This window comes from Phycodurus eques, chromosome 2 (genome assembly GCF_024500275.1).
Source record: "Phycodurus eques isolate BA_2022a chromosome 2, UOR_Pequ_1.1, whole genome shotgun sequence".
In the NCBI taxonomy this organism is placed as follows: domain Eukaryota; kingdom Metazoa; phylum Chordata; class Actinopteri; order Syngnathiformes; family Syngnathidae; genus Phycodurus; species Phycodurus eques.
In genome coordinates, this window is record NC_084526.1 from 35,340,391 (window position 1) to 35,358,741 (window position 18,351).

At 44.5% G+C, this 18,351-nt stretch overlaps 1 protein-coding gene across 5 annotated transcripts in view; it reads left to right on the forward strand.

The window, feature by feature from the left end:
• apba2b (amyloid beta (A4) precursor protein-binding, family A, member 2b) overlaps positions 1-11,291 on the forward strand; it is a 74,274-nt gene extending 62,983 nt beyond the window's left edge. For 3 of the 5 annotated variants that reach the window (XM_061670497.1, XM_061670501.1, XM_061670499.1), the window contains 8 exons: positions 936-971; positions 1,739-1,825; positions 3,240-3,425; positions 4,900-5,079; positions 8,592-8,804; positions 8,940-9,059; positions 9,300-9,440; positions 10,089-11,291. In XM_061670497.1, coding sequence (XP_061526481.1) covers positions 936-971; positions 1,739-1,825; positions 3,240-3,425; positions 4,900-5,079; positions 8,592-8,804; positions 8,940-9,059; positions 9,300-9,440; positions 10,089-10,160 — 1,035 coding nt within the window. In that variant the 3' untranslated portion in view covers positions 10,161-11,291. Of the gene's footprint in view, positions 1-935; positions 972-1,738; positions 1,826-3,239; positions 3,426-4,899; positions 5,080-8,561; positions 8,805-8,939; positions 9,060-9,299; positions 9,441-10,088 lie in introns of those variants that run through there. The other 2 variants (XM_061670500.1, XM_061670502.1) reach the window with 2 other exon arrangements.
• The last annotated feature ends 7,060 nt before the right edge of the window (positions 11,292-18,351 follow it).

The following is an 18,351-nucleotide window of genomic DNA, read 5'->3' on the forward strand; positions in this document are numbered from 1 at the left end:
CGGTCGATCTTCGTTCCTACCCTCACCTATAGTCACGAGTTGTGGGTCGTGACCGAGAGAACAAGATCTCGGATACAAGCGGCCGAAATGAGTTTCCTCTGCATGGTGTCCCGGCTCTCCCTTAGAGATAGGGTGAGAAGCTCGCTCATCAGGGAGGATCTCAGAGTAGAGCCGTTGCTCCTCCGCATTGAGAGGAGCCAGATGAGGTGGCTGGGGCATCTGATTCAGATGCCTCCTGGACCCCTCCTTGGTGAGGTGTTCCGGGCACGTCCCACCGGGAGGAGACCCCGGGGACGACCCAGGACATGCTGGAGAGACTACGTCCTTCGGCTGGCCTGGGAACGCCTCGGGATCCCCCCGGAAGAGCTGGATGAAGTGGCTGGGGAGAAGGAAGTCTGGGCGTCCCTGCTAAAGCTACTGCCCCCGCGACCCTACCTCGGATAAGCGGTAGAAAATGGATGGGTGGATTGATGGTGACCAAACCTTGCAGTCAATTTTTTAACTCAGCCCAGAGAACAAACTCGAAGTACCTCAATCAAATCCTCGTTCCAGGCTTTATTTGCAGTCTTTGTGTGGTTGGTGGTATTTCGTTTCACGTTGGAAGGTGATACTAGCGACCAATAATTTATTTATTAATTTTGTTTGCATGAATATACTGTAGGTGAAAAGGCAATTATTAGACTTGGTAATTGTTATTTTAATTCATATCTGATAACCAACATGGCTGTGGTAACGCTACTACTACCCACACACACACAAACACACACACACACGCACATGCACACACACAACCTTTCTGAGAAAGGCAATAGCATAGCTGTGTTTGGTTTGGGGCTTTATTATCTTACCCTTTATTTCCTTTCCCCTGTTTTTTGTGCTCCCTTATCCGCTGACCTTGTCTCGTCCAAACTCCTGCCTGGCCACCCGCCTGCCAGAGGGTACAGAAGGCTGCCAAAATCAAGAAAAAAGCGGTGTGTAATAAACACAGCAAAAAGAAAAACCTCTTGGCGCTTCCATCCACTCTCACATTTCTGTTTGTTTTTTGTTGGGTGTGTCTCTCCCTTCCATTAATGCCTTGCATGTTTTCTGTAGTCATTTTTGATGCAATCAAATATGTGTCCGTTTTTTTTTCTATAACTAAGTCAAGCACAGTATGCATGCTTCAAAATGAATAACCACTAATTGTAATTTTTAAATGTGACCTAATTAAGACATTTATCATATTTTTCTTTAAGCCAGAAGAAAATCACACCACAACAACAGGGTAAAATGATAATTTCATAGTCTACCTTAATTATGGATGAAATCATAGCACACATTGAATGCATGTTGCATTTAATTATGGTTATTTCCACAATATTTGGAGCACAGTGAATTTATCAAGTGCTTCAGGTGATTTGGAATTCCATCCATCATGTATATTGTTAGTCCTGAGAAGGGTAAGAGGATGCAGGATCATATCATAACTGACACTGGGCAAGGTCCGATGTGGGTCCATATCACACGTGGCTGCTTGTAGAGCTCGACGAGCACTTTCATTTACAATCTTTAAAACATTTTACACTCATGTTCTAATAGACGTTACCTGAATTACTGTTTTTCATTTAGATTGTCCAAAACTCTATGTATGTGACAAAGAGATCACATAGTAGGCGGTCGTGAATGACTTACACACAGCTAATAAGCTCTTGGTCAAGTGGTGAAACGTGACAGTATTTGCATATTTTATTTTCTTCAGAGCCCAGATGGAGACGTTTTAACGCTCACTGAAGTTGATCTTTTCATTTCCACTCAGAGGATCAAGGTCCTCAATGCAGACTCACAGGTAAGCGTGTTGCTCCAAGTGCCTTATTCCACCTCGAGTGTCATGAACGGAACAGAGGATAGGACCCAAAAATGCACGACTCCAAAACAAATGGACAGTTTCCAAAAAGAGAGGTTTAATAGACGGGCATAGGTCAGTACACAGGCAGGCAATCCAAGAAAGGCAACAGTATCCAAAAACATGGAGCAAAGAGGCAAGGTCAATAATCGGAACAGGGTCAAGTCTTACGGTGAGTCTGTGACGTGGAAACAAGGAATGCTGGAACGCGACGACAAGGTACAACGAACTGGCAACGAGAGGGAATGAGACACGAGGTTAAATACAAGGGGTAATTAGGGTGAACGAGGCACAGGTGGTGAAGATGCTCACAGGAGCAGGTGTGTGTGAAACGGGGGGGAGGACAAAACCCGGAACACACACACATGACATCGAGAAGGAAGGTTGTCTACTCTCAATCAAGTGGAGAGTGAGCGGTTGCCTCGCCTGACGTGACAGAGGATTAGAGCAGACTTCATAATACCCAAAATGCTTCACAAACATGTGTGCGTGCTGAATGACTCGACACTTATGGTGCCAGCTATTTGGTTGCTACTCTGGTTTAGTGCATGAATATTTCTTCCTTTATGCACTCAATCAATCACAATCTGATTTGTGTTCTTGTGTTGGCTCATTTGGTTTTATCAGACAATTTATTTGTCTCCTTTTTAATAATAAATAACCTAATGAACTGTATATTTTAGTATTCTTCCGGTTTTTAGGAGAACAAAATGAAGGTGGATGATTCATTTGTCTCCTCTTTGGCCCTGTGCAGGAGGGTTAGCATGAGTGTGTGCTGAGCATGCTGTAATGCAGTGTCTACCAAAGCCATTTCAATGTATTTCCCAATTGTCCTAGCACTTTAAAATAAGACTGTTCGGAATCAAAGTGTCACAGAGCAGCTTGAATTGACTTTCTGACACTTTCTGACACCTAATGAGAACAATTCGTAAATGGGATGTGAAAAGAGTACTAATCAGACAATCTATCAAACACCACACACATCTAAGGAAGTGTGAACTGCAAATGCAAAATTGAATGACTCATGTATTTTTTGGGGGGGGGGGTGTGCAGGGAGGATTGGAAAATGACCCTTCATCGTGAATGTCTTTATGAAGAAGATACTTTTTAGATTGAGTAAGCAGGGAATTGCATGTCATTATCAGCGTCGGTTTTTATCAACATAAACTGCTATAAAACCCCAATTGGTTTTGTGTGTACTATATGTTAAATATTTTTGGCATTAATTAATTGGTTTCTTATCAAATGATTATTCGTGTTATATAAAGTTCCCAAAATACTGTCCATTTTATAGACTGTATTTTTTCACCATTGTTTAAGTGCATCGTTTTTTATGGTTTTGTTGCTGTGTTTATAGGAAACGATGATGGACAATGCATTGCGCACCATATCCTATATCGCTGATATTGGAAACATTGTGGTACTAATGGCAAGACGTCGAATGTCACGTACAGCTTCCCAAGATTGTATTGAAACCACACCTGGTGCACCTGAGGCGAAGAAGCAGTACAAGATGATATGCCATGTCTTTGAGTCTGAGGATGTAAGTGTCTTAAAGTATGACGTATTTATTACCATGACTAGTTATAGTTAGAGAATAACATCACTTTCACCGCCATGGTGGCTCCACATACTCACCAACATTAATGATCTGTATCAGGGGGGGAGTACAGCAGCTTGAAGGGCAAAAAGAAAAACATATCTTTATCTTTAATATGTAATATTATCTAACGTCAGATACTGTATGTTAGAGGCATAACATTCAGATTTGTGGTTCATACAGTGAGAGAGGGGAGCCATGTCTGGGGAAAGCAGAGAAGTTCACAAAAAGGCTAAGAAAAATCAGTTTGTAAACAAAGGCAGATATTAAAATGATTTATTGATATGTATTGTAGCTACTAAGGATGGGAAATTAAACATTTTTTGGGAGAACCTGTTACCAGAAATTAGATTCCCGGGAATCATTTGTTTGTTTGCCTGACGATTCCCAGGAGACAATGGTGACTTAGCAATGAGTATTGATCTGGTATCTTACTGTTATTGTAGTGTTACTTACATATTCAGCTGATCCGAACTTCTCAGCTGATGAGAAGAGGAAGCAGGTGGGGTGCTGGAGACTCCGCCCACCAACTCATACCATGAGGAGTGGAAAAACCCAAACAGTACATGCAGGCAGAAACACAGACACATGACAACTAGGTTTTTAAATTGCTTGTTTTTAAGCAGCCCACAGGTGTGGATGTGTGTTGGTGATGTTGAGATTAATATCATGTTTTATAATTAGACCACTGTGATCAATATAATCTTTAGTCTTTGGAATATAGTTTTGTTCATTCTCTTCTTCAACTTGAAGGAAATTAATAGTTAATAAATAGTTCAAATCATGCAAATTGGCCAGGTAGCGTTGTTCTTCAACCCAGAACTACAGCTCGTCTTGCTTCAGCAAATTGAGCAGGACTTGGCAACTCGAGCAAGGTTCCACAGTGCAGCCCGCAACTCAGCATCAGTGCCAGTCATCGAAAGACATTTCATTTTGGTGACGGGTTTTAAAGGCCAATGGAGAGTTGTATTGGAAGCGTTCAGTCCCTTATCCAACCCACACAGGTTGTTCTCCACTTGCAGTGTGCACCTTTGTCCGGACGTTCACTTTTATATGCATGTAAAAACAGGTTCATAGAATATTGACTGAGTTGATCTCATGTTATCATTGTTTTTTTAATATGATGTTGTCAATCACAGCATTGTACAGTCAGGTCCAGAAATATTGGGGCATCAATACAATTCTCATTGTTTTCGCTCTAAAGACCACTACAATGGATTTGAAATGAAATGAACAAGATGTGCTTTAACTGCAGACATTAAGCTTTCATTTGAGGGTATTTACATCCAAATTGGGTGAACATTGTAGGAATTTTGTACACAGTTTGTATACTGTATGTGCCTCCCCCTGAACATGTACCTACATGACTGCACTGGGTCACCTTGTTTACAATATTTTAATGTGTTTTTGTATTCAGGCCCAGCTCATCGCTCAGTCCATCGGCCAGGCTTTCAGTGTAGCTTATCAGGAGTTCCTGAGAGCCAATGGAATAAACCCAGAGGACCTGAGTCAAAAGGAGTACAGTGACATCATCAACACACAAGAGATGTACAACGATGACCTCATCCACTTCTCCAACTCTGAAAACTGCAAAGAGGTGAGTAGCGTTTGCAAAATAAAAAACTTTATAGTTGTTTCCTAGTGTACTCCTCATCGTGACTAATTGTTTGAGAGCTTGAAACAGACAGAATTACAGACTCAACATAATCATAAAAACCTGTTTACTGTGGCTGTTGGTTTGTTAAATGCAGATGATCCAGTAAAATCAGCTAAAAGCGTGTCTACTCATGCCTTTTTTCACGACCGTATTTACTCCTTGGCCCTTGATGTTTCCGTAAACATTACTAGAGGCTTTTGGAGGATTACAAGCAGTGATATACAGTATTTTCTCCTGTGTGAGCAGAGAGGCTTCACAGACGCTTCTACACAGCTGCTGCCTTGCATGTGTATTTTTGTTGGTAGCCACGTGCAATCATTTTGGCCGCTTGTATCCGGGATCCTGTTCTTTCGGTCACGACCCACAGCTCGTGACCATAGGTGAGTGTAGGAACGTAGATCGACCAGTAAATTGAGAGCTTTGCCTTTCGGCTTAGCGCCTTCTTTACCACAACGGACCGATACAAAATCCGCATCACTGCAGACGCTGCACCGATCCGCCTGTCGATCTCCCGTTCCATTCTTCCCACACTCGTGAACAAGACCCCAAGATACTTGAACTCCTCCACTTGGGGCAGGATCTCATCCCCGACCTGCAGAGGGCACACCACCCTTTTCCGATTGAGGACCATGGTCTTAGATTTGGAGGTGCTGATTCTCATCCCAGCCGCTTCACACTCGGCTGCGAACTGCTCCAGTGAGAGTTGGAGATCACGGCTTGATGAAGCCAACAGAACTACATCATCTGCAAAAAGCAGAGATGGAATACTGAGGCCACCAAACCGGACCCCCTCTACGCCCCAACTGCGGCTTGAAATTCTGTCCATAAAAGTTATGAACAGAATCGGTGACAAAGGGCAGCCTTGGCGGAGTCCAACCCTCACCGGAAACGAGTCCGACTTACTGCCGGATATGCAGACCAAACTTTGACTCTGGTCGTACAGGGACTGAACATCCCGTATCAGGGGGTTCGGTACCCCATACTCCCGAAGCACCCCCCACAGGGCTTATCAAGGGACACGGTCGAACGCCTTCTCCAAGACCACAAAACACATGTAGACTGGTTGGGCGAACTCCCATGCACCCTCGAGGACCCTGCCGAGGGTGTAGAACTGGTCCACTGTTCCACGGCCAGGACAAAAACCACACTGCTCCTCCTGGATCTGAGATTCGAATTCCTGACGGACCCTCCTCTCCAGCACCCCTGAATAGACCTTATCAGGGAGGCTGAGGAGTGTGATCCCCCTGTAGTTGGAACACACCCTCCGGTCCCCCCTCCCAAAAAGGGGGACCACCACCCCAGTTTGCCAATCCAGAGGCACTGTCCCCGATGTCCACACGATGTTGCAGAGGTGTGTCAACCAGGATAGCCCCACAACATCCAGAGCCTTTAGGAACTCCGGGCGAATCTCATCTACCCCCCGAGCCTTGCCACCGAGGAGCTTTTTAAACACCCCAGTGACCTCAACCCCAGAGATAGGAGACCCCGTCTCAGAGAACCCAGACTCTGCTTCCTCATGGGAAGGCGTGTCCGTGCAATTGAGGAGGTCTTCCAAGTATTCTCTCGTCACCGAACAACACCTGGACAACTCTCTTCATTTAAAAACTGTAATCTTCTGCTCTCAAGAACTGCAGGACCCCAATGGAGCCCTGTCTGCTGTCATTGTTATGTTTCCTGAAGTTTTAGAACCATACTGGGATGACTAGGCAGGCATTCGAGCAACTCCTATTGTCATCATATGTTTTAGTTTATGTTTGATGAAGCCATAAAGGCCACACTTGTATTTTGAAACACCTACTTTTTATCTTTTAAACTAAATGATGAATTACATGACATTCAGATGATGAAAGGCATTTCTACCCTTTTAATTGACCCTTGCTGACACATATCCAAGTTTCTTACACTGTTTAAAATATTCACACTGTTAGATATATTGTAGAAGTTATCATTTATTTGCTTAGCTTGCATTAGTATTATGGACAATGTTTAGAAAGAAAGATGTCTCGCCTTCAAGAAGATGACTCAGCAGGAATCATCTGAGAGAAGGACGTGGCCGGGACGTGGCAGGTGCCATGTTTTCACCTTGAAACCCTACCCTTAGTGTGTTGTGTCTTGTAGCTTAGTACGTTATGTCTTGTAAACTTAGAAACCTCCCTATTTTCAAATAAATGCAGGAGCGACGGGAGAGATTGTTTAGAGCGTGTTGAGAGGCTGTAACCTGAACAATCTCCCATGCGCCCTCCTCATGAGTAAAATGACCAACGTCTTCATTCCTTTTGTGTTTATTCATTATAATGTTTGGTGAGATAAATCCAACACACACAAACCAACAATAACAGACTGGTAACAGATTGCAACTGTCTGACTGAGCCACAGGGCTTATCCATCCATTTTCTGAGCCGCTTCTCCTCACTTGGGAGAGGGCGTGCTGGAGCCTATCCCAGCTATCATCGGGCAGGAGGGGGGGTACACCCTGAACTGGTTGCCAGCCAATTGCAGGGCACATACAAACAAACAACCATTCACACTCACATTCACACCTACGGGCAATTTAGAGTTATCAATTAACCTGCCATGCATGTTTTTGGGAAGTGGGAGGAAACCGTAGTGCCCGGAGAAAACCCACACAGGCACGGGGAGAACATGCAAACTCCACACAGGCGGGACCGGGGATTGAACCCCGCTCCTCAGAACTGTGAGGCAGACGCTCTAACCAGTCATCCACCGTGCCACCGCCACAGGGCTTAAACATAAAAAATATATGATCTGCATGGTCCAGCCAAATCTTGCTTCGAACCCACACCTGCCACAGTTTTCACCGCTTGAGAGTTGAGTTCCTTTTAAATTGCGGCGGTACGATGAGAATATGTATATACTTAAATAAATAAAGAAAGAAAGAAATAGAAATTCCAACAGACAGCGAGTGAACATTGGTGAGCTGTGATCAGCTCGGAGCCCTGGAATGTAGCACCCCACCTTAGTCCTATCCATTGCATTGAGAAGGAGCTGCTGCACGTCACACTTTTAGCACAAGTCAATATGTGCGCTCCAGAGTGGAAGTGCATCACAAAATCAGATAACAGAGATGAACGAAGCAACTTATCATTAACTGTTTATCCTGCTCATATAAAATTACCTATACATGTATTTTGAAATGTTTTTCAAATTAATTTTCTCATCAATATTTTAATTCAATATAATTTGTTTTTATTTTTATTTTTTTTTACTTCAAGCAAAATAATGTGGTGACCACCATGCAAGGTGGGGCGGCACCCAAGCGCCCTCTAATGATAAGCCGGCACTGTTTGTAGCCTAGATTATTGTCACTGATTTTTGTTTGACAAAGGGAAAGGACTAAAGAAAACTGAGTATTTGGACTAATCCCGGCAGGACTTTGTCTTTGGGCACGTTGTTTACTGAAGAGTCCGTAGATAATAAAGACTGACCTACAGTTGCAGCTGGAGAAGAGCAAAGGCGAAATCCTCGGTGTGGTGATTGTGGAGTCCGGCTGGGGCTCCATCCTGCCCACTGTCATCTTAGCCAACATGATGAACGGGGGTCCTGCGGCACGCTCGGGCAAGCTCAGCATCGGAGACCAGATCATGTCCATCAACAACACTAGTCTCGTAGGGCTGCCACTCGCCACCTGTCAGGGAATCATCAAGGTACCAGGGACACAACACTGAGGCACAAATGAAACGGACATTCACGTTTTCAAAACATTTAATTGTATATGTGTGTGTGTGTGTGTGTGTGTGTGTGTGTGTGTGTGTGTGTGTGTGTGTGTGTGTGTGTTAAAGGGCTTAAAGAATCAGGTTCAGGTAAAAATGAACATAGTCAGCTGTCCTCCTGTTACTACTGTCCTCATCAAGAGACCCGACCTCAAGTACCAGCTGGGATTCAGCGTGCAGAACGGCATTGTAAGGACCAACAGCAGCTTTAGTTTGTTTTAGTTTCCATTTACCTATCTCACATTTTTTCACACAATATTCTGCCTGCATATTAATGTGTATTCAAGAAATCCCATAATACAGTATCTCTGGAAAGATCAATTTAATGTAAAGAAACCTTTCCTGGCCTGGAAACACTTTCCCTACTGGATGCACAAGTCCAATGCGCTACTATAATATGAGGATTTTTTTGTGTTACTCCGGCTTTAGATTTGCAGTCTAATGCGGGGCGGCATCGCAGAGCGAGGGGGGGTCAGAGTGGGCCACCGGATCATCGAGATCAATGGGCAGAGTGTCGTGGCCACAGCACATGAGAAGATTGTCCAGGCCCTCTCAAACTCTATTGGCGAGGTGACAATACACACACACACACACACACACACACACACACACACACTACACTACATTCATTATCTGAATTTTTCATGACTAGAAAATTTGTCAGAAATTAAAATCCTGTCTGTGTTTAAATAACTAATTTACTAATCACTATACAGAAGTACAACTTATCAACTTTTATGATTGTCCTGGTATAATCACAGTCAACTTACATGGTAATTTTCTTCTAAGATGCACTGGCTGTTCATTTTATCAGGTATTTATACACTGCCATAAAAATCGGTATGTGTTTACCCCACTTCAGGTGACATTGATTGATTAATTGATTAGGTTCAAATTGAGCAAGAGTGGACCGAATTGCAGAACTTAACTTTTCTTTGGGGTGTTATTGGATGATACTTTATCTATAGACACCTTTTCCTCTGCACAGGAGCTCCACTTGCTAGCTGACCAGGTATTATAAATAATAAAACGTAGTACCTGATTTTATTAATAGAGAGCTGTGCCAAGTTGGTAACATGCTGTGGGTCATAACGCTCCAAATGTTGCATGGCATGAGCATATTAAAACGATGGCACTCAGTGATTTTACTTCATTTTGATGGCATAGGATTGTACTGTGACATGAATGTTTTTTTGCTTTTAATTTTTTTACTTTTAGATTCACATGAAGACTATGCCCGCAGCCATGTTCCGACTCCTCACGGGGCAGGAGACGCCAATGTACATATAAAGTGAAAGGACTGTCAGCTGCTTGTCTATAAAAACTTGTATTGCACAAACCCACAAGTCGATTCATTTCCTCATCCTTTATCTGGTTCCCGTCTGAAGAGCTGAACAAATTGTGTCAATGTTTTTTTTGGGTTGTTGTTGTTATTTATTTATTGGTCTTGTCTGTGCTCTTGTGTCCCTACAATGAGATGGAAGGACTGACTGAGTGAAGGCCTCACATTTAGTTTTATAGTCACCCAAATAATGCAATATTTTCAACTATACATTGCACTATGTATAGATTGATTATTTTCACCTGTTTATTTATTGCCCATATGAATACTTTGTTAAAAAATGTAACAGCGGGTGATACGAGGAGCTTTGGTGTAAATAGCTACTGACATGTGCTATTAAGTGACATGCAGACAAGTACAGTATGGCAAGATTATCAGTTGCAGGATATGGTAATAATTGCAAGTTTAAGCAGAGATGTGTTAAAAATCATGAATTTGAATGTGCTAAATTAATATAATGTAAACGTGAATGAAACTGGTGTGTGCATTAGGGGCTTAAGGGAAAGATGCCAGTTAATGGACTTTGCTTTATTTAAAGGCAATACACACGCAACGCTGAAGACTTTTCTATATCTCATGTACACACGTGTACATACATACATTTCAAAAACAACCACAAAACTAGCAAGATGCATCAATTATGCTTTTAATATCAGTTACTTGTATCAATTTTCTTTTGTCTGCTTCCTGTTGTGTATGTTGATCTTTGGTGTTCCTGACTGAAACTCATGCAAACAATGAGTTGACTGTGAATGTAATGTGCTGCGTGAGCTGTCCCATTGCCATACCAAGTATTAGAATGTTTGTACATAAAAGGAAACGTGTCTAGTATTGCGCTCCTCATCTAAAGAGAAAACACCATGGTTTAGTCACTGCATCATCATCCCACATGAATGTTGGCTTTGGGAGGGAAAGATCAGACTGTGAATCACACTGTGACAGTAAAAGCCTTACAACAGAGTAAAGCTTTTAACGATCCACTGTATTCCATTTAACCACTTGAACATTATCGGTGTGCATGCCTCGTAATGTAGTATCATGTCATTGTGGCAAGATAATAAAATCAGAGCTAAACCTGGCTGGTTGTGTTGGACTGGGTCACATACTAGCGTGTGGTATATGTGGTTCATTATACAGTGCTGCCTTGAGATACGAAAGACTCGACTTTCAAAGTTTTTCCAGATATGAGCTGTCATTCGCCTGATTTTTGTTTTGTTTTGTTTGTTTTGTTTCTAATCACGAGAACAAACTTGAAATACGAGAACTGTATGGTGGCCGTAAACTCAATTCAACTCAAGCAGTTTGGCAAATAGTGAACAACAAAAAAGAGGCTTTAAACTGTTTAACGCCACTCACATTTGAAATATACTGACAAACTAAACATAAAACAATGACAATTACACATTGTTGATTTAAAACCACCAAACAACATTGCCTAAAAGTAGCCCTTTAATGCTGTGAACATTGACACTTATTCCATAGTTCTGGACTTAAAAACATTGTCTCCAGAAAGAATTCACCCTCAAAAAAGATTCCGTATTTATATTAGGCCTATTTTCTGATGTTTATTTAACAGAGCTTGGCCTGCTCACATCTTGGTTGAAACCCTATATGAGCTGTGACATAGACGCCAGGAGCAAATCTGATTTCCCCATACTAGTTAACGTACTCAGTTGGCTCACAAGTAAGCCTGGGACGTAAATGTCGCCTACATTCAAAGTCAGGATGTTTTTTTTTTTATGTAATAATAACGAGTGAAAATAGTGAGGTTAGATAACTTTGCGTAGGCTTGTTTTGTTGAAATGGATTGCTGTAATGCTCCTTGTAGAGCGCACCCATCTGGGGTAAGTGATTCATTTCCACCTATATTCACGGGTTCAAGTAAGCTGTTTCTTGGGTTGATTGCATTGCTCACCTTTGAAAAACATTTTGGAAGATGACATAACAAGAGTTAGCATTTATGAAGTTTTTGATGGGCATTGCTGGCTGTCAACACAGCGAACACCTGCCATCACGGCACTGTGTTCATACTATTTTATCAGGCTTGGACGGTTGAAAAAAGGTTCTTGGACAATGACGTTATACAGGCGTTCGATTTTGTGACATATTAAAGGCTTTTTGGACAGTCATGGAGCTTGGCTGACCGTGAGTTTAATGCGCACGGCTTGGGGACTTTTGCGCACGGCTGTTTTTGGTGTGTTTGTCCAATTGTAATCAATGACGATGTGATAAATTAATATGCTTTTTTTAAGCATATTAAATCAGCGATTGAACATAATTTTAGGGTGCTATAGCGGCTGTGTTCATGTGAGAAGGTGCAGTGGTAGAGTATAAGATTGCCTGGTTTGAAGTGAGTGACAAGGAGTCTCGCGGTCGCCGCCATGTTTGTATCATTTTAATCCATGACACGCAAATAAATTAGCGATTTTTCAGGACATTAAATTACCCACGACTGAACATAACTTTGGGGTGCGATAGCTGTTGTCCTCATGTGAGTTTACAATGGTATATGATAGCTAATAAAGTCTCATACCAATTTGAACAAAGCGGTGTTTTTTTTTTGTGTTTGTTTTGTTTTGTTGTTTTTTCATGAAAAGTTCTTTACAGTACTGTTGGATTTATCTCACCCAACACCAATAAAAATGCACAAAAGGAATGAAGACGCTGGTTTCTCTTTCTCATGAGGAGGGCGTATGGGAGATTGTTCAGTTTACAGCCTCTCAACACGCTCTAAACAATCTCTCCCGTCGCTCCTGCATTTATTGGAAAATAGGAGGGTTTTACAAGACATAACGTTCTAAGCAGCAAGACACAACACAAAACATTGGACCAACATCTGTCACGTCCCCAACCACATCCGATCACGTCCTTGGTCAAGGCGCCCTTCCATCGGATGATGCTGAGTCATCTTCTTGAAGGCGAGACATCTTCCTTTCTAAAAATCGTCCATAATACTAATGCAAGCTAAGCAAATGAATGATAACTTCTAAAATATATTTAACAAGTACAGTACATTACCTTTTCTACAATGGGTATGCAGTGAATTTGGAATTTGGAATGCAGCTTTGGTGGTCGCTGAAGCAAAAACTCGAGTTCGGTGAGGCCATGGAGAAAGACTTCCGGACGGCTTCGAGGAAATTCTGGCCCACCATCCGGCGTCTCAGGAGAGGAAAGCAGTGCACCACCAACACTGTGTATAGTGGGGATGGGGCGCTGTTGAACTCGACTCGGGACGTTGTGAGTCAGTGGGGAGAATACTTCGAAGACCTCCTCAATTCCACCGACACGCCTTCCCATGAGGAAGCAGAGTGTGGGTTCTCTCTGGCGGGCTGTCCTATCTCTGGGTTTGAGGTCACCGAGGTGGTTAAAAAGCTCCTCGGTGGCAAGGCCCCGGGGTGGATGAGATTCGCCCCGGAGTTCCTAAAGGCTTTGGATGTTGTGGGGCTATCCTGGTTGACATGCCTCTGCGACATCGCATGGACATCGGGGACAGTGCCTCTGGATTGGCAAACTGGGGTGGTGGTCCCCCTTTTTGGGAGGGCGGACCAGAGGGTGTGTTCCAACTACAGGGGGATCACACTCCTCAAGCTTCCCTGATAAGGTCTATTCAGGGATGCTGGAGAGGAGGGTCCTTCAGGAAGTCGAATCTCAGATACAGGAGGAGCAGTGTGGTTTTCGTCCTGGCCGTGGAACAGTGGACCAGATCTACACCCTCAGCAGGGTCCCCGAGGGTGCATGGGAGTTCGCCCAACCAGTCTACATGTGTTTTGTGGACTTGGAGAAGGCGGTCGACCGTGTCCCTTGGGGAATCCTGTGGAGGGTGCTTCGGGAGTATGGGGTACCGAACTCCCTGATACGGGCTGTTCGGTCCCTGTATGACCGGAGTCAGAGTTTTGGTCCGCATATCCGGCAGTAAGTTGGACTCGTTCTCGGTGAGGGTTGGACTCTGCCAAGGCTGCCCTTAGTCTGTTTGGTGGCCTCAGTAATGCATCTCTGCTTTTTGCAGATGATGTGGTTCTGTTGGCTTCATCAAGCCGTGAACTCCAACTCTCACTGGAGCAGTTCGCAGCCGAGTGTGAAGCAGCTCGGATGAGAATGAGCACCTCCAAATCTGAGACCATGGTCCGCAGTGGGAAAAGAGTGGCGTGCCCTCTCCAGGTCGGGGATGAGATCCTGCCCCAAGTGGAGGAGTTCAAGTATCTTGGGGTCTTGTTCACGAGTGAGGGAAGAATGGAACGGGAGATCGACAGGCGGATCGGTGCAGAGTCTGCAGTGATGCGGACTTTGTATCGGTTCGTTGTGGTAAAGAAGAAGCTAAGCCGAAAGGCGAAGCTCTCAATTTACCGGTCGATCTTCGTTCCTACCCTCACCTATTGTCACGAGTTGGGGGTCGTGACCGAAAGAACAAGCAGCTGAAATTAGTTTCCTCCGCAGGGTGTCCGGGCTCTCCCTTAGAGATAGGGTGAGAAGCTCGGCCATCCGGGAGCATCTCAGAGTAGAGTCGCTGCTCATCCACATCGAGAGGAGCCAGTTGAGGTGGCTGGGGCATCGGATTCGGATGCCTCCCGGACGCCTCCCTGGTGAGGTGTTCCGGGCACGTCCCAGGAGACCCCGGGGACGACCCAGGACACGCTGGAGAGACTACATCCTTCGGCTGGCCAAGGAACGCCCCGGGATCTCCCCGGAAGAGCTGGAGGAAGTGGCTGGGGAGAGGGAAGTCTGGGCCTCCCAGCTAAAGCTATTGCCCCCGCGACCCGACCTCGGATAAGCGGTAGTAAATGGATGGATGGATGGAGATCGACTAATACTTGTCCCGTTAGGGGTCGCCACAGTTTGTCATCCTTTTCCATGTAAGCCTATCTCCTGCATCCTCCTCTCTAACACCAACTGCCCTCATGTCTTCCCTCAGGACATCCATCAACCTTCTCTTTGGTCTTCCTCTAGCTCTCTTGCCTGGCAGCTCCCTCCTCATCATCCTACCAATGTACTCACTCTCTCTCCTATGGACGTGTCCGGACCATCGAAGTCTGATCTCCCGAACTTTTTCTCCAAAACATCTAACCTTGGCTGTCCCTCTGATGAACTCATTTCTAATTTTATCCAACCTGGTTACTCCTAGAGCGAACCTCAACATCTTCATTTCTGCCACCTCCAACTCTGCTTCCTGATGTCTCTTCAGTGCCCCCTTCTCTAATCTGTACATCCTGGCTGGCCTCACCACTGTTTTATAAACTTTGCCCTTCATCCTAGCAGACTCTTCTGTCACATAACATACCTGACACCTTCCTCCACCCGTTCCAACCTGCTTGGACCCGTTTCTTCACATCCTGACCACACTCACCATTGCTCTGGACTGTTGACCCCAAGTATTTAAAGTCCTCCACCCTTGCTATCTCTTCTCCCTATAGCCTCACTCTTCCTCCTCCACCTCTCATTCATGCACATATATTCTGTTTTACTTTGGCTAATCTTCATTCCTTTCCTTTCCAGTGCATGCCTCCATCTTTCTAACTGTTCCTCCACCTGCTCCCAGCTTTCACTGCAGATCATAATGTCATCTGCAAACACCATGGTCCACAGGGATTCCAGTCTAACCTCATCCGTCAGCCTATCCATCACCACTGCAAACAGGAAGGGGCTCAGGGCTGATCCCTGATGCAGTCCCACCTCCACCTTAAATTCATCTGTCACACCTACAGCACACCTCACCACTGTTCTGCTGCCCTCGTACATGTCCTGTATTATTCTAACATACTTCTCTGCCACTACAGACTTCCGCATGCAGTACCACAGTTCCTCTCTGGGTACTCTGTCATAGGCTTTTACTAGATCTACAAAGACACAATGTAGCTCCTTCTGACCTTCTCTGTACTTTTCCATCAACATCCTCAAGGCAAATAATGCATCTGTGGTACTCTTTCTAGGCATGAAACCATACTGTTGCTCGCAAATACTTACTTCTGCTGTCCTGAGTCTAGCCTCCACGACTCCTTCCTATAACTCCATCGTGTGGCTCATCATCTTTATTCCTCTATAGTTCCCACAGCTCTGTACATCACCCTTGTTCTTAAAATTTGGGACCAGCACACCTTTCCTCCATTCGTCAGGCATCTTCTCACCCACTAGAATTCTGTTGAACAAGCTGGTCAAAAACCCAACAGCCAACTCTCCTAGATGCTTCTATCCCTCCACAGGAATGTCATCAGGACCAACTGCCTTTCCATTTTTCATCCTCTTTAATGCCTTTCTAACTCCCCCCTGACTAATCATTGCCACTTCCTGGTCCACCACACTTGGCTCCTATACTCTTCCTTCTCTCTCATTTTCCTCATTCATCAACTCCTCAAAGTATTCTTTCCATCTATCCAACACACTACTGTGTATCCTTAATGACCCTAACCTGCTGCACATCCATCCCATCTCTGTCACTCTGTCTGGCCAACCTGTATAGATCCTTTTTCTCCTTCTTTAGTGTCCAACCTGGCATGCATGTCATCATATGCCTCTTCTTTGGCCTTTGCCACCTCAGTCTTTGCCCTATGTCGCATCTCAATGTATTCCTTTTCTCCTCTCAGTGTCCCACTTTCCTTGTATGATTTCCTGTACATTGAGGTTCCACCACCAAGTCTCATTCTCTCCTTTCCTGCCAGAAGATACACCAAATACTTCTCCTGCCTGTCTCTCTGATCACCTTGGCTGTAGTGGTCCAGTCTTCTGGAAGCTCCTCCTGTACACCGAGAGACTGTCTCACCTCTTCTTGAAAAGCCGCACAACACTCTTCCTTTCTCAGCTTCCACCACATGGTTCTCTGCTCTGCCTTTGTCTTCTTAATCTTCCTCCCCACCACCAGAGTCATCTTACACACCACCATACTATGCTGTCTAGCCACACTGTTTTCGGGGTGGGGAAGCTGGAACGGATTAATGGCATTTCCATTCATTTCAGTGGGGAAGGATAAATTGAGGAATGCATGTTTTGAGTTACGAGCGTGCTAACGAACAAATTAAACTTGTATCTCAATGCACCACTATATACTTCAGCGTGGAGGTCGGATGTTTGCTTTGTCCTTGTGTGGGTCCTCTAATTTCCTCCCATATTTATTGTAGAATCTAATCTTTTTTTAGTTTTTTCTGCCTCACAATTGAGTGGTTCTGGGTTTAAATCTCAGCTCCGGCCTTCTTATGTGGAGTTTGCATGGTCTCTCCATGTTTATGCGGGGCTTCTTCAGGCACAGCTTCCTCACACATTCCAAAAACAATTCATTGAAGACTTTAAATTGCCAATGATGAGTGTGACTCCTTGCTTTGTCTATATGTGTCCTATGATTAGCTGGTGACCAGTCCAGCTCATGCTCCAGCTCACCTGCAACCCTAATGGATAATCATTTCTAGGCTATGCGGTGAACTAGAGGTCGGCATGTCTGTTTCACAGTCGAGAGGTCATAGGCGTCAAACACAAGGTCTGGGGCCAGATCCGGCCTGCCACTTCATTGTATGTGGCCCGCGAAAGCAAATCATTTGCATCGACTTCATGTTTCTTGCTAAAAAAACAAAATTGGAAATTGTCTTCCCTTTTAATAACGAGATATCACAAGCATTTTTTGTTACCAATCCATCCATCCATCCATCCATTTTCTGAGCCGCTTCTCCCCACTAGGGTCGCGGACGTGCTGGAGCCTATCCCAGCTGTCATCGGGCAGGAGGCGGGGTACACCCTGAACTGGTTGCCAGCCAATCGCAGGGCACATACAAACAAACAACCATTCGCACTCACAGTCACGCCCACGGGCAATTTAGAGTCTCCAATTAATGCATGTTTTTGGGATGTGGGAGGAAACCGGAGTGCCCGGAGAAAACCCACGCAGGCACGGGGAGAACATGCAAACTCCACACAGGCGGGACCGGGGGATTGAAACCAGGTCCTCAGAACTGTGAGGCTGACGCTCTAACCAGTCGGCCACCGTGCCGCTGTTACCAATCCCCCATTTAAAATAAATATATAGTCGAACAAACAATTTTACACTGGCGTCTGATTTCAAAACTAGTTCTCCATGGATTTGTTGTGTGTTTGTAATAATATCAGGGAGTCATACTTTTTTATGGGTTCACAGGGTTGAACGACCCTCCAAAGGAAACCGTA